Source organism: Pogona vitticeps, chromosome 15, assembly GCF_051106095.1.
Source record: "Pogona vitticeps strain Pit_001003342236 chromosome 15, PviZW2.1, whole genome shotgun sequence".
NCBI lineage: Eukaryota > Metazoa > Chordata > Lepidosauria > Squamata > Agamidae > Pogona > Pogona vitticeps.
In genome coordinates this window covers 13,969,555-13,985,352 of record NC_135797.1, presented here as the reverse complement: position 1 = coordinate 13,985,352, position 15,798 = coordinate 13,969,555, and the positions used below count along the sequence as shown (strand labels likewise).

The 15,798-nt window shown below is 55.6% G+C and overlaps 1 protein-coding gene across 1 annotated transcript in view; it reads left to right on the top strand.

Moving 5' to 3' along the window:
• Positions 1 to 15,798, top strand: part of TTC24 (tetratricopeptide repeat domain 24) — a 40,172-nt gene that overhangs the window by 834 nt on the left and 23,540 nt on the right. The window contains exons 2-6 of the mRNA XM_078382157.1: positions 376 to 1,200; positions 2,087 to 2,317; positions 3,074 to 3,202; positions 3,707 to 3,828; positions 4,598 to 4,717. Coding sequence (XP_078238283.1) covers positions 417 to 1,200; positions 2,087 to 2,317; positions 3,074 to 3,202; positions 3,707 to 3,828; positions 4,598 to 4,717 — 1,386 coding nt within the window. The 5' untranslated portion in view covers positions 376 to 416. The remainder of the gene's footprint in view (positions 1 to 375; positions 1,201 to 2,086; positions 2,318 to 3,073; positions 3,203 to 3,706; positions 3,829 to 4,597; positions 4,718 to 15,798) is intronic.

Here is a 15,798-nt window from a genome sequence, read left to right as displayed (position 1 = left end):
GATTTGCAGCTCAATGGCTTTTCTTGCTTTAGATTTAAAGTTTGGTTTTCGTTAAAGGAAAGGATTCAAAGGGAAAGGAAAGAGGTTTTTGAATTAACATGAAGAAGAACTTGGCAGGAACGGCTGTGGCAGAGCAGGGACCGGCTGCCTCCGAGGGCGGGGGGGGGCCCTTGGAGACTCTTCAGCAGAGAGGCTGGGTGGCCATCAGCCAGGCGAGGCTTCTTTCCCTCAGAGACGCCCCCTGGTAAAATGTTAGTTCTAGAAATTCAATGAATGTTTGCGTGGGGAGTAATTGATCAGTTGTCAACCAATGTTGAAATGAAAAAACCATACCGCCTTACTCCTGCAGCTTCTTCTCTGTTGATGTCCCTTTAGGAGATTCACGACTTCCCACCCACCCACTCGACAAGCCCCCGATGGCTTTGGAAGACACGTCTGCGCTGGACGCAGGGCTGATCCGGGAAGGGGGCTCAGGGCAGGCCCCTCGGGGGTCCGTGAAGCAGAAGAGAAAGAACAGTAAAAAAAGCAAAGCAGAGATCAGCGCAGAGGAAACGGAGAAAAGGGAACACGAGGAAACATCCCCGAGGAGAGACACGGATATTGAGGGCCTGACCGCGGCGGGCCACCGGGCCTTGCTTCGCGGCGATACCAAGAAAGCGCTGGCGTGCTTCAAAAGAGCTTTCGTCCTTTCCGAGGGGACCGCCAGCGAGCAGGCTCGGAGGGTGTGTGCCTTCAACCTCGGGGCGGCTTACGTGGAGGCTGGGAAGCCGAAGAAGGGCCTGGACATCCTCCTGAGGTCTCCGCCGGGAGAGGGAGAGGAGGCCGCTGAGCCCACGGGGGACCTTTTCTTCAACGTCGGGGCCGCCCACGCGGGGCTGGGGGACTACGCCAAGGCCCTGGAGTCTTTCCGCCAAGCCCAGTCCTGCTACCGCTCCGTCCAGGCTGGGTGCGACGCCAGCACCTCTGTGAAGATGGGCTACTGCTACCTGGGCCTGGAGGACCCCTCCCGGGCCGCCTCCTGTTTCCTGGAAGCCGGGCGAGCCTACGAGGAAGCCGGGAGCCCCGAGCGAGCGGCCACGGCCCTCTGCCAAGCAGCCAGCCTCATGGGGCAGAGCGGGCGCCACGGGCCCGGCGAGGTGGTGCAGGTCTTGGACCAGTGCCGGCAGCTGTGTGAACAGATCGTGAACAGGGCCTTGCTGGGTACGTTTCCAGAAAACGCACCAGCCCAGATCCTGGGGTCAAACTCTCAGTACACCCAGTATTGGTATCAGAAATTGGAAGGAGAGACTAGGTCTCAGGGTGTAGAAAAATGTAAATCATCTTTATTCTAAATCAGGAGGGCATAATGGCCTGCTGCAGTTCCCTGAAGGCTGACCATGCGTGCCTGAAAGGGCACGGTGCTCTGCTTTCTGAAATCAACCTCTGAGCATTCCCAAGCTGGAAAAGACCCTCTGGATCATTGGGTCCAGCCCCTCTCCTCTGGCCCCCGCAGCCGGAGACCTAAACCTCTGAGCTATCCATGACGGAAAGCCTTCTGTGCCAGCGCGACACCGGATACGCTGCAGAAAAGACACGCCAGGGCCACACGTTGGAGACCCTGAGGGCAGGGGATTCCAGAATTATGGAATTTTGTCTCCATGAGAGGAGTTGGTTCAAACCCTACAATGACAGAGTTGGGAGGGGTGTCCAAGGCCATCTAGTCTGACCCCAGAGGCAGGAAACCCACCACTGAAGCAAGTAGGCGTCCACTTTAAAACTTCCACTCTCCAAGGGAGTCCATTTCCCTGTCAAACAGCTTGGATGCTGTCACTTCGGTGAGTGATCTCAGGAGGCTCGGGACCCCAGTTTTTGCCTGGGTACTCACTGCCACATGATACCCGCCACAGCCTGCTTTTCACATTCGGCACACAAACAAACAAGCGAAACCTCTTTGTCCTTATGAGGCCAGCAGATTCTCTGATTTGTTTAAATTTGAGCCAATGCAGGAAGAGACAAATATATATTATTGCACACACACACACACAAAAACACACAGCGAGTGTACACCGTTTTCTCTGACCCGCCTCTCTTTCTCTCCCGCTCGCAGGAAAACTCTACAACGACATCGGACTCTGCTTCTCCCAACTCAAAATCTTCTCGCTGGCAGCCGAAAGCTTCGAGCGCGCCCTTCCTTTTTGCCAAAACGGGGAGGAGGAAGCTGCTGTTCAGGATCGGGGCAAAGAGGCTGCCGTCCTGCAGAACCTGGGAGCGGCCCAGAACATGCTGGGGAACTTCAGCAAGGCCCTGGGTTTCCACCAGAGAGCTGCAGCATTGCATAGTAGGTGGCCGGACGGATCCGTGGCAGGAGTCTCTCTCTCTCTCTCTCTCTCTTTGTGGGGTTGGGGGGGATTAGGGAGAGAAATCTAAGCAAAATATTGGCCATTCCAGGACTCTTGTAAACACCTGCATTTCATGTTGTGTATGTTTGGTTCACCCAACACACAGAGTTGGAAAGATGGAGTTTGGCGAAAGCATCTTATTTGAACCAGGATGGCCATTCCGAGAGGTGGAGTCCCAAAAACAACCGCCCCCCCTTCCCCACATGCACACATTCCCCAGATCTGGGTGGGTCTGTCTGTTTGGAAAGCCGTGCAGCTGGTTCAGCTCTGTATAGGTCAAAAAAAGCAATCTGTATTGTTATGTTTTCATGTGAACATGAAATTTGGCAAAGCCTTATGCACATGGATAGGATGCTGGATGACATTTTGTAATGCAATAGGACCCCTGTATCTATCGGATCAATATCTGCGGTTTCACTGACAATATTAAAAGAAAAAGCAATCACCCAGAAATATTTATTTTCACAATGTATTTACCAGAACTAGATGGAGCCCGAGACCATCCTCTTTTCAGAGTCTGCAGATAAATGTAACCCCATACAGACAACACGCTGCTCTGATTAAAACAGACTTCAGCGCAAAATCCAGCAGAGCAAGGCAAGGTTAGGGTCCAAAGCCGAGCAGGCAACGAGGAGGTGGAACGGGTGCGACGATTTGTGCATTTTTGTGCCTTTGTGTCTCTGTGCGTTGTGCAGGCGCCCTGGGGAACCGGAGGGCCCAAGGGCAGTGTTTCTGCAACACGGCCTTCGCGTTCAGCCAGCTGGGGGACCACGAAGCGGCCGAGGAGAACTACCTCCATGCCCTCCAGGCCTTCAAGGATGCAGGTGAGGCCGGAGAGGGGACGAGAGGGGGGAGGGAGTGTCGAGACGAAGGAGACGCCCGGCCCCACCAGCTCCCTGGGGTCCTTCTAGACCCACTTCAGGATCTCAGGGGGTCCAAGCTTAAGCCTTCCTCAAGCCCTTTACCTGGTGGATGTCCAGACATCCCATTCCTTCTCTGGGGCTTTCACTCCATTCTAAAAAGCCGAAACACCCTCATTGAGTCTTAAGGACCGGATCCTTTGGTTTCACCATCTGTGATTCAGAACAGGTGGTGCTTCTCTGGGAGACCATCTCTCCCTCTGTTACCGAGAGGGCCAGTGCTTGGGAAAGTTCCTTTTTTTTTCCAGACTAGCACGCCAAGGGGCTCCCCGCTGGCCGGAACCTCCTAAAAGAGTTTTGGTTGCAAGCCGGACTCTTTTGAGGCTCTAAAGCCCTTCAGGGGTGAACGGGTGGGTTCTTCTCGGTCGTGGGCTTCTCCCCAACCGGGTTCCCCTTCTCCCTCTGCAGGTGACTTTCAAGGGCAGCGCCAGGCCTGCGAAGGGCTTGGGGCCTCGCGATTCCACCTGGGGGACCCCGAAAAGGCCGTTTTGCATTACAAAGAAGCCCTCCGGCTGTTCTCTCCCTGTCCGGTAAGGCTCCTCGTCTTTAGTCCTTTAAATATTTTGCCAATGGTCATCTAAAACAACAACAAAAACCCTTGTCCTGCTGCCTGTGGATACAACTTTGCAGCTGCTTCATTAAGAGGCGGAGACTGTGTTTGGAAGAAACGAAGGGACTGCTTGAAACGAACTGAGTTGGTCTCCAGGGAACGGTCATGGTAGGGAAAAGGCGGAAGGCAGCAGCAGGAAAAGAGGGAGTCAACGCAATACGAGATGGGCAGACTCCTTCAAGAAAGCCACAGGCTGGAGTTTGCAAGAGCTGAGCTGGGCTGTTCAGGACCTTTCGGAGGTCCCTCGTTCGTGAGGTGGCCATAAGTTGGAAGCAACTAGAGAGCTGGGACTGTGCAAAACGAAACAAGGGGAGACTCTCAGGGCAGGGAAAAACAAGGGGCTTTTGGGCGATCGCTCCTTCATAATGACACCATAAGTCGGGGTGTGTGAGATGTGATAGCAGAAAGCAACCCCAGGTGAGCACTTCCCTCCCCGGGTGTGGCCGTTTGGAAGTCTGATAGATGTAAGACTCCAAAGGCAATCCTAAAAAGGGGATTTTTCCCTTCCCAAGCCGGTTGCTTTCCATCCCCTCCTGCAGGGGAAAACCATCTCAACCTTTCCCAACCCTTTGGAAATCAAACGGAGCCGCCGTGCTAAAGGCCTGATGGAAGCCAAAGAGTTCATGCGTTTGTTGCTCCTGGGTTCCAACAGCAAACACTCACCGCCGATCTCCCTTCCTCCCTGGCAGGACGCTTCGGGCCCGGCTCAGGAGCGGATCGTGAACAAACTGACCGATGCCCTGCAGTCCAAGCTCTCTTGGAACAGCCGGATTTTCCATGGCGGTGCGAGGACCCCGTCGGCTCCGATGGTGAGTGCCTCACCTGTGCTCTTTCAAAAACATTCGGGGTGGCCTCTGGTCCTGGTGGCTATGGATAATTCTGTGGGGCAGAAGGCTGGTTGCCTCGGAAGAGCAGATCCGGGGAATCACAGGCAGGAGGGTTGCCTTCGGCTGGTGTTCTCATGGCACTAACTGGCCACAGTGGGTCCTTCACCCTAATCCCGACGGCATGAGGTGGGAACTCTGCAGCCCCATGATACAGTGCAATACCTCGTCAGCTGCTGCGGTTCCATCTGACGAGCATCCCGGGCTTCGTGGTTTGGTGGAAGGTGTGCTTTTCCATTGACACTCCAAAGGTTTGCTTCTAAACTGTGCTTTGGATTGCTTTCCATGGGCTTGTCCTTTAATCCTTTTTTCCAAAAGCTGGCCGTGTTTGGCCTTTGAAGGGCATCCGTGCTTTCTCCCTTCCTCCTCCTGGCTTTTCCTTCTGCTCCTCTGGGCCGGGAGCCATTAAGAAACCGCAGAAGAAGTTGAGAGGGCAGGACAAGAGGGGAATGGTGGATTTATGGGTCTGCTCCACTTCTCTTGCAGCCCTCTTATCCACACCTAAACTCCCTCCCCAGACCCACGCACCTCGAGCGCACCTAGATCATCAGTCTGCAACAGTTGCACCGTAACAGAGAGGCATCCCATTGCAGTTTTTACAGCGTTGCGTGCTGCCTGTGGCTGAGTGACTGGGAGGGACTTTTCTGGGGTGACTGTCAATCTGTCCAGCATTGACCAATCATACTCGCCCACCTCTGAATTCATAGAGAGCCCCGCCTCTCTGCTAAGTGTTCTTTCCCCCTGTTTATTTGTTTATTAGAATTAAATCTAAATTTATTTATTTATTAGATTTAATATCTAAAGCCCCTGGGTTCCATCTTTTGGAAGTCAATGTTGTTTGTTGCTTGCTGTGGATCTGTGCACAACTGGAAGTAATGAGACGTTTGTATTCTTTCTCCTGCGAACGTCTCAGAGTGGGTGATTAAGATCTCAAGTGCCATTTAATGAAAAAAGGGGTGGACTGTCTGAGGAACGTGAAGCTATTCTCTTCTCTGGGTCTTGAGCAGGGTGGAAATTGCAGAGTAAAGTCTCCGAGCTGTTTCTTTGCCAAAGCATCCTCACTTCCACCCCTCCCTCCCAATCCTGGTCTCCCCAAATTCATCCCTCCACCCACCTACCCACTCCCGATCTTCTTTCTTTATCTGGAAGCAAGATTTGAAGTTGTCAGCGCTGATCCAAAGTGGGGGGGGGGAGGTGAGGAACCAGGAAGTCTGTTTTATGGGTCTTTGCTCCGACATTGGTCTTGTTCGGCGTGGTGGTGGTATTTTGTTCCCATAAAAACAGATGCAGGATTAAGGCTGTTATGATAGAACCGTTTATTTATTTATTCAGGCAATCCCGACAGCGGTTAACAAAGTCTCATCCTTTCCTCTTGTTGCCGTGCATAATTATCTTTCCAAAACACCCACACACAAACACACACATCTCCAGATTGGACCGACGAAGGGAGGACGGCTTCTCTCTTGACAAGGACGAGGGTGATCTCGATCTTGGTCCGTTTAATGTCCGTCCTCTGTCCAGGCTTTGCTTGCCATCATCTTCCTCTTCTTCGACAAGTATCCCCAACGGGCTTTTTGGGGACACTTCCGCCTCCTTCCGCCGCCTCCCAAATTGGGCCCCCCGCTTCCCCTGAGGGGTCCGCTGCCGTCTCGGCCCCCTGGGGTGTCCCCTCAGAACCCAAACCCATCTTCTCCTGGAAGAGAAAAAGGGGGGGGAACGGTGAGGACGGGAGCCCCGGGCCAGGATCCGACTTGCCGTGGGGCTTGTCCAAGCGGTCCTGGTAGCCCCTGGCGTGGACGCTCCACCACCCGACCCGGCTGAAACTCCGTGGGTCCCAGGGGGGAATCCCAGGGGCTGGGGGGAGATATTTAGCCGCACAGCATCCTGGCTTCAGCACCCACCATGAAGTGATTCTGGTCGCGGACCCCCCAAGAGGGGTGCGGGGGTCTTCGCTGAGTAACCCCCTCATCTCTTTCCAAGAGGAGTCCATCTCCTCCTGCCCCTTTCCAAAGATCCTCTTCGGCTGCGCCAAAGTGGGCGGTGGCGACAACGCTTCGTCTCCCTTTCTGGAGGGTCTCCGGGTGTTCGAAACCCATTTCCTCCTGAAAAGAGAGAAAGGGGGTGAAGAAGACAGGAGCTGTGGACCTCCAACCCGCTCGCTGTGGGACCTGACAAAACGCTCCTCGGGGCCCCTTACGTGGACCTCAATCTCCCAGGAGTTCCCTTGACGAAGGAGGTGCCGTTTCCAGATGAGGAAGGAGTGCTCCTTGAAGAGGCAAAACTGATCTGCGTTGGGCCAAACCCACGCTTGGTCAATCAGCCTGCCTTTTTGCTTCATCATGCGTTGAAAGAGGATGCCTCTATTTGCATGCTTGGTGAGTCCCAGCCAGGCAGCCCTGAAAGAGTTGCGTTGCTGGAGGGAAACCGGCTTTAAGAGGGAGGCCTGGATTCAAATCCCTGCTGAGCCCCATAAACTCACTGGGGGAGGTGACTACGGGAAGCCACCCCTAAAGTACGTCATGCCCCTCAGAAGGAGCGCCACCCTAACTAAGGGACGACTTCTCAGTGCCGCTCAGCAATGACAACGGCTTCAGGAAACAACAGAAGTCTTTGCTTTTCCTTCTATAAAAGGCAAACACAGCGGGAAGGGGGCCCAAGTGGGAGCCCTAAGGGCTGTTTGCTCGGTCGCTCTCTGTGCCTGCCCTCCCTCGCAGGGTTGTTGGGGGGGGAATAATCTTGGTGACCAAGCCAGGAAAGAGTTTTAGGGTCCCCGGGGGGGGGAGAACCCCGTGACATCCTTCACACACAGGCCCATGGAAATACTCACAGCCTCAAAAACATGCTTAGGGGCTGGTAATGGTCCGGTGAAATGCTAAAACAGGGGCGTGACCCACAGAGCACCCCCTTCACACCACCGCCCAAGAGAGGCTCCAATGGACAACTGACCGTTGAGCCCAGAGGTGGACATTCTGCCAAGAATCCCCCCCCCTTTGTTACGGCAACCCTCCTGCGTATCCTGGCAACGGGCCCCTCCCTGCCCCACTGCCTGCCTTGGGGAAAGCCCCCCTCCCTCCATGCTCCCCTCTTTCCTCTTGGGCTCCCCAGAATGTGGTCTTGCAGGATAGACTACCACCGGCCCTGGAGGTTCGTGTGGACCTTCTCACAGAGGAGAACTTGATTGCCTCATGTCTTGCGGAGAGAGAGAGAGAGAGAGCGGCCGATAGGTCTCCCTGGGCGAGGACATGGGGACCCGATCCAGCTGGCGCAGGCCGGGGATGAAGGAAGGAGAGGGAGGAGGAGGAGGAGGGGACTCGGGTTCAAAACCCTCAACAGAGACCAAGGGGGAAGCGAAGGAGCAGGAGGGCCCTTTTTCCGCCCCTCAGGGAAGGTGGAGTGTTTGCTGGTCCAGAAACGCTGGGCCAAGATCCGGGTGGGAACCCCAGCGGAGACCCGAGGGAAGGCAGCAGAGCGGAGGCACCCCGAAATTCAGCCCGCTGCCATTCCCAGCTCCTGCGCCCGCCCTGGAGGGACCTTGGCCACAAAGGAGGCTGGGGAGGCCCAGATCCCACTAGGCCGCCTCCTCGAAGGGTGTGGAGGGGCTTCAGACTCGGCTTGCTTCAGGATGCCGCCAGCAGAGAGAGGACCGCCTGGACCCGGTGCCAGATGCTCAGGAGCCTCGTGAGAAGCTGCTCAGTCGCTGATCTTGCTCGAAAGGAGCGCTGTGGAGACCGTTTCTGGCGGATGGGCTTCTTGAAGGACGGGCCCGTCCCGGCAGTAAAAGGCACGCCGAGCAGGAGACACACTCTCTCAGAAAAAGGGGAAAGGGGGAAGATCGTTTGATTTCTCTCCACCCTAACGAAGCGGAGTCCTTGCCAGTCCCAGCGTCCAGAGTTCATCGGACCTGCGACCAAGGCGGGCTTCGACTCAAACCCCCACCCCTGAGAGGAGCACCGGAGCTCCCGTTTCTGAAGGGGGGGCGGTCTCTTCCTTCTGGGATCTCAAGAGGCCAGGAAATGGAGGACCGGTCAAGCTGGGGGGCTGGAGGTGGGGTGGGGTTTCTCCCCAGGGACCACCTGATCCTTTCCTTTGGAGGCAAGGATCCACCCAAATGACATCCCACAACCTCATTCAGGACGACCCTCCTAGGGCCCGTTTGACTTAGTCGTTTCCGTGTCTGGCTGCGGAGCGGGAGGTTGGGGGTTCGATTCCCCAGTGGGGCCTCCTGCGAGGCGAGCCGGCCTGGGTGGCCTTGGGCAAGCGGCCGAGTCCCAGAAGAAGGGAACAGGGAAACCACGTATGCACCTTCTCTACCGGGAAAAACCCTCGAAAGGTGTTGCCCTGCGGAAGAACTGACCCGAGGGCGCATTAAGGATTATTATTCCCCACATGTACCCAGAGTCCCTTCAGCAAACAGGGAGACGAAACCACGGGAGGCCGTTGTGCGAGGCTGGAACTCGAGCTTTATTGGGAAGGAAGACGCCGGAGAAGCTTCACCCCGAAAACAAGCAGCGGAAAAAAGACTAGGAGGGAAAACCACAGAGATTGCGTGGAAAGCAACAGGCTGTCTTTTACATATAGGGTTGGGCCAAAGCAGGGGGTCCTGGACAAACACCAGGCAAGGAGGGAGAGCCGGAGGGAAGGACGGAGGGTGTGCGCCCTACGGAGGGTCCCACAAGATCTCTGCCCTTCTCCAAATACTTAGGATCATGACAGGGGTCCTGAGACCTCCTGGGAAGGCTTCCCTTTGGTTCATTTTTCTGTTCCTCTCAAAAGGTTTTTAGCCGTTGTCTTTTTCCTGCTTTTTGAAGGACCGTCGTAGGCGTGTCAAGGATGGCCTTGGAGGCAATTCCCCTCCCAAGCCAGGCTCCATCTCAGGCAAGTTGCCAGGGCGTCCTTTCCAATTATGGGGTGAGAGGAAGAGGGGAGGGATCGAAAAGCCCCTCAAGGCGGGGAGGACGCCTCCTCTGAGCAGGTGGCTCAGAAGCTGGATGGAGGAAAGGCAACACCCTCAGCCCTCAAGAACGAGTACAGTATGGGATGTGTAGAAGATGGACCTGATCCAAGGCGGATCCCAACTCCCCTCCGAGCCCTGCCCTGTTTGAACAAGAAAGGAGCCATCCGAGGACCAATCAGGTTGGCGCCAGAGAGGGTAAACGGGGTGAAATCCAACAGGGAAGGAGGCAGCTGCCGTCAGGAGGCCCTCCTCGCTCACGATCTCCTCAAAGCCTCAACCCCGGGGGCTTCAAAACCCTTGCCTTTCTTTCAGGCGGCTGGTGGGGGGGAGGGGTGGCCATTATCTGCTGTCAAGTGGAAACCAGCTTATAGTCACCCTTATGTTGCTCTTAAATAAATCTGGTCTCTAAGGAGGGGTTTCACCAGTTCCACTCCCTTAGTGAGTTTCCCTAGCCGAGTGGGGATTCGAACCCTGTTCCCCAGAGTCGATATCTGTCACTCTGTGCAGGGCACCCATCTGGGTCCAGGGCAGGGAGAGGCACGGAAGGGAAAGAGAGGGCCCCTGCCGTCCCTCCTCCTGACAGTTTGCTGGGGGGGGGGTGTTCTGTTGCTCGCCTTGAACCCTCCCGGGCCCTTCTTGCCGGGTGTCCCGCGATGGGTGACCCGAAAGAAAGGGTATGCATGATCCGTCTCCTCCCACCCTTCCCTGGGGCTTGTTGTCGGGGTGGGGGTGGGGGGAGAGGTATCCCCCCCAGGGGAAGGTGGACAGGCGAGGGGGGTCCCTGGGTTTTGGGGAGACAAAACCACGGGAGGCCGTTGTGCGATGCTCAAAGTCAAGCTTTAATAAGATGGAAGAAGACAGAAAAGCTTCACCCCAAAAACCAGCAGAGCAAGAAAAAGGGAAAACCACAGGGATCTCATGGAAAGCAAAGGGCCGTCTTATACGTATATCATTGAGTAAAAGCAGGGGGTCCAGGAAAAACGCCAGGCAAGGAGGGAGAGCAGGAGGGAAGGACGGAGGGTGTGCGCCCCACGGAGTATCCTCGGGCGCCTCTTCCTCGAGGGACCAAAGAAGCCTCTGGCATCAGGTTTCTCTGCCCGGGACTCGAAGGTTGGTGGAAGGTGACTGGGTGGCTTCAGGATGACCCTGAAGGCGGATCCGGGTTCAAAAGCCGAAGGAAGGAAGGACGGAGAGCAGCAAAGGGACCAGGAGACCACGTTAGAGCGAAGAGGAGACGGAGGCAGCCGTGGGTCTCATGAAAGGGGGTTCACACTCCTTGGCGTGGCCGTGGTCAGAGAGGCCGGGAAAAGAGGCCTCGGAGGGACTGTCGCCCCCCCACTAATGATGGAGGGCCCTCCTCTGGACATCAGCAAAAAAATCAGGGAAACGGCCTGGGCCTGGAACTTGCACAGTGGGAGGTAATGGCCTTAACATGACTTCATGGCGGGCGATAACATGAAGAAATGGGCCTGACATTCTGGAGGGGGGCCTGAAGGTTGGAATTCGCACAATCACAGGTGGTGGCTGTATAGAAATTACATCACGGGGTTTAACGCGACCAAGTCTTCCCGACATCCTGGAGCAGGTCCTGAGGGGAAAAAAGCGAGAGAGCCAAGATTAAGGACTCCGGGGGAGCAAAGGGGGACCCGCATCCCCACCCCTGAGGTTCCCCTCCAGCCTCCGGGTCGCCTCCGTGAGAAACAGGGACGGGAAAGGGATTCATGGCCTCCCCATCTCCGTCCCCCCCAGGAGAAACTCCCGGTCCTGTCGCCTTTCCCCGGCGGTGGAACGGAGGAAGCCCTTTTCCCTCGAGGGAATAAATGGACCCGTTTAAACCTTCAGACTCCTCTGAATCAGAAACAAGAGGTAATCCACTGTATTTCCGGGAAATGTCTTTCAGAAAGTTCCTTCTTTCAAATGAAATTACCTTTCCTTTCTATCGACGTAAATCCATCTGGCAGACTTTCCACATTTCAAAACCAATTTGAGAAGCTGACTTACCAAGGCCTGAAGAAGCCGAAGAGCAGAAGCCGAAAGGAGTCCGAAGGCGATGTCGGAGACGCCGGAGACGGGAAGAGTTTTATATGATTCACTCATATCCCACGAAGAGGGTGGACCAATTCGAGGGTACCAATTTCCTTAAGTATAGGACAAGGCTAATCACCCCTCCCTTCTTGGAGGGCACCCAGGTGTCCAAATGGTAACGCGGAGGGTCCCACACGGTCTCTGCCCTTCTCCAAATACTTGGTCACGACAGGTGTCCTGAGACCTCCTGGAAAGGCTTCCCCTTGGCTCGTTTTTCTGTTCCTCTCAATGGGCTTTTAGGTGTTGTCTTTTTCCTGCTTTTTGAAGGACCGTCGTAGGCGTGTCAAGGATGGCCTTGGAGGCAATTCCCGTCCCAAGGCAGGCTCCATCTCAGGCAAGTTGCCAGGGCGTCCTTTTCTAATTATGGACGAGAGGAAGCGGGGAGGGCTCGAAAAGCCCCAGAAGGCGAGGAGGACGCGTTCTCTGAGCAGGTGGCTCAGAAGCTGGATGGAGGAAAGGCAACACCCTCAGCCCTCAAGAAGGAACACGGGATGTGGACAAGATGGACCCAATCCAAGGCGGATCCCAACTCCCCTCCAAGCCCTGACCTGTTTGAACAAGAAAGGAGCCATCCGAGGAGCAATGAGGTTGGCGCCAGAGAGGGTAGACGGGGTGAAATCCAACAGGGAAGGAGGCAGCTGCCGTCATGAGGCCCTCCTCGCTCACGGTCTCCTCAAAGCCTCAACCCCGGGGGCTTCAAAAGACTTGCCTTTCTTTCAGGCGGCTGCTGGTGGTGGTGGTGGTCGTGGCCGTTATCTGCGGTCCCGTGGAAACCCACTTATAGTCACCCTGATGGGACTTTCAGGGCAAGCCTGGTCTCCAAGGAGGGGCTTTCACCAGTTCCTTTCCCCCTTTGAGTTCCCATAACTGAGCGGAGATTCGAACCCTGTTCCCCAGAGTCCGATTCCATCACTCTCTCCACGACACCCGCGTCTGGGTCCAGGGCAGGGAGAGGCAGGGAAGGGAAAGAGAAGGCCCCCGCTGTCCCTCCTCCTGACTGTTCGGTCGCGTGGATGGGGGTCTGAGATGGCTAAATTCAGTCTCTCCCCGAGTCCCCACAACCCATTTTTCTTTGAAATCCCTTTTCTCGCCTTGAGCCCTCCCGGTCCTTTCTTGCCCAGGAAACGGGCAGAAGGGAAGGTCCCGTGACCGGCCGGATGTCCCTGGGTTTCGGGGAGACAGAAGTAGCCGAGGCCGTTGTGCGATGCTGGACGTCAAGCTTTAATAAGAAGGAAGAAGCCAGGGAAGCATCATCCTGAAAACAAGGAGGGAAAGCCACAGAGATCTCATGGAAAGCAACGGTCCGTTTTATATGTATAGGACTGGACAAAAGCAGGCCAGGAGGGAGAGCAGGAGGGAAGGACGCAGGGTGTGCTTTCCCTCGGGCGCCTCTTCCTCGAGGGACCAAAGAATCCTCTGGTGTCAAAGAATTCTCTGCCCAGGACTCGAAGGTTGGTGGAAGAGGACTGGGTGGCTTCAGGATGACCCTGAGGGCGGATCCGGGTTCAAAAGCCAAAGGGAGGAAGAACGGAGAGCAGCAAAGGGACCAGGAGACCATGTCAGAGCGATGAGGAGATGGAGGCAGCCGGGGGGGGTCTCACGAAAGGCGGTTCACACTCCTTGGCGTGGCCGTGGTCAGAGAGGCCCAGAGAAAAGGACTTGGAGGGACCATCGGTCGTCCATGATGATAGAGGCCCCTCCTCTGGACATTGCGACAAATCCACAAAAGACCTGGGCCTGCTATTTGCAGAATCACAGGTGCTGGCTGTATAACAACTAACACAAGGGGGATAACGCGACCAAGTCTTCCGGACATCCTGAAACAGGTCCTGAGGGGAAAAAAGCGACAGAGCCAAGATTAAGGACTCCGGGGGAGCAAAGGGGGACCCGCATCCCCATCCCTGAGGTTCCCCTCCAGCCTCCGGGTCGCTTCCGTGAGAAACAGGGAAGGGAAAGGGATTCACGGACTCCCCATCTCCGTCGCCCCCCAGGAGAAACTCCTGGTCGTCTCGCCTTTCCCCGGCGGTGGAACGGAGGAAGCCCTTTCCCTCCTGGGAATAAACGGCCCATTTAAGCCTTCAGACTCCTCTGAATCGCAAACAAGAGGTAATCCACTGTATTTCCGGGAATCTTCCTTCAGAATGTTCCTTCTTTCAAATGAAATTACCTTTCCTTTCTGTCGACGTACATCCATCTGGCAGACTTTCCACATTTCAAAACCGATTTGGGAAGGTGACTTACCAAGGCCTGAAGAAGCCGAACAGCAGAAGCCGAAAGGAGTCCGAAGGTGATGATGGAGACGCCGGAGACAGGGAGAGTTTTATACGATTCGCTCTTATCCCACGGAGGGGGTGGACCAAGTTGAGGGTACCAATTTCGTTAAGTATAGGACAAGGCTAATCACCCCTCCCTTCTTGGAGGGCATCTCCGTGTCCTGACGCCAACGCGCAGGATCCCCCACGGTCTCTGCCCTTCTCCAAATACTTAGGGTCACAACAGGTGTCCTGAAACCTCATGGAAAGGCTTCCCCTTGGCTCATTTTTCTGTTCCTCTCAATGGGTTTTTAGGCATTTCCTGTCCTCTTTTTTTCTGCTTTTTAAAAGGACCGTCGTAGGCGTGTCAAGGATGGCCTTGGAGGCAATTTCCGTCCCAAGCCAGGCTCCATCTCAGGCAAGTTGCCAGGGCGTCCTTTTCAATTATGGGGCGAGAGGAAGAGGGGAGGGCTCGAAAGGCCCCAGAAGGCGAGGAGGACACCTCCTCTGAGTAGGTGGTTCAGAAGCTGGATGGAGGAAAGGCAACACCCTCAGCCCTCAAGAACGAGTACAGTATGGGATGTGTAGAAGATGGACCTGATCCAAGGCGGATCCCAACTCCCCTCCGAGCCCTGCCCTGTTTGAACAAGAAAGGAGCCATCGGAGGACCAATGAGGTTGGTGCCAGAGAGGGTAAACGGGGTGAAATCCAACAGGGAAGGAGGCAGCTGCTGTCATGAGGCCGTCCTTGCTCACGGTCTCCTCAAAGCCTCAACTCCGGGGGTTTCAAAACACTTCCCTTTCTTTCAGGCGGCTGGTGGGGGTGGTGCTGGTGGCAGTTATATGCTGCCAAGTGGAAGCCCGCTTATAGTCACCCTTATGTTGCTCTTAAATAAATCTGGTCTCTAAGGAGGGGTTTCACCAATTCCACTCCCTTAGTGAGTTTCCCTAGCCGAGTGGGGATTCGAACCCTGTTCCCCAGAGTCGATATCTGTCAGTCTGTGCAGGACACCCATCTGGGTCCAGGGCAGGGAGAGGCACGGAAGGGAAAGAGAAGGCCCCCGCTGTCCCTCCTCCTGACAGTTTGCTGGGGGGTGTGTGTTCTGTTGCTCGCCTTGAACCCTCCCGGGCCCTTCTTGCCGGGTGTCCCGCGATGGGTGACCCGAAAGAAAGGGTATGCATGATCCTTCTCCTCCCACCCTTCCCTGGGGCTTGTTGTCGGGGTGGGGGTGGGGGGAGAGGTATCCCCCCCAGGGAAAGGTGGACGGGCGAGGGGGGTCCCTGGGTTTTGGGGAGACAAAACCACGGGAGGCCGTTGTGCGATGCTCAAAGTCAAGCTTTAATAAGATGGAAGAAGACAGAAAAGCTTCACCCCAAAAACCAGCAGAGCAAGAAAAAGGGAAAACCACAGGGATCTCATGGAAAGCAAAGGGCCGTCTTATACGTATATCATTGACTAAAAGCAGGGGGTCCAGGAAAAACGCCAGGCAAGGAGGGAGAGCAGGAGGGAAGGAAAGAGGATGTGCGTCTCCCAGAGTTTCCTCGGGCGCCTCTTCCTCGAGGGACCAAAGAATCCTCTGGCGTGAGGTTTCTCTCCCCAGGACTCGATGGTTGGTGGAAGAGGACTGGGTGAGTTCAGGATGATCCTGAAGGCGGATCTGGGTTTAAAAGCCGAAGGAAGGAAGGATGGAGAGCAGCGAAGGGACCAGGAGACCA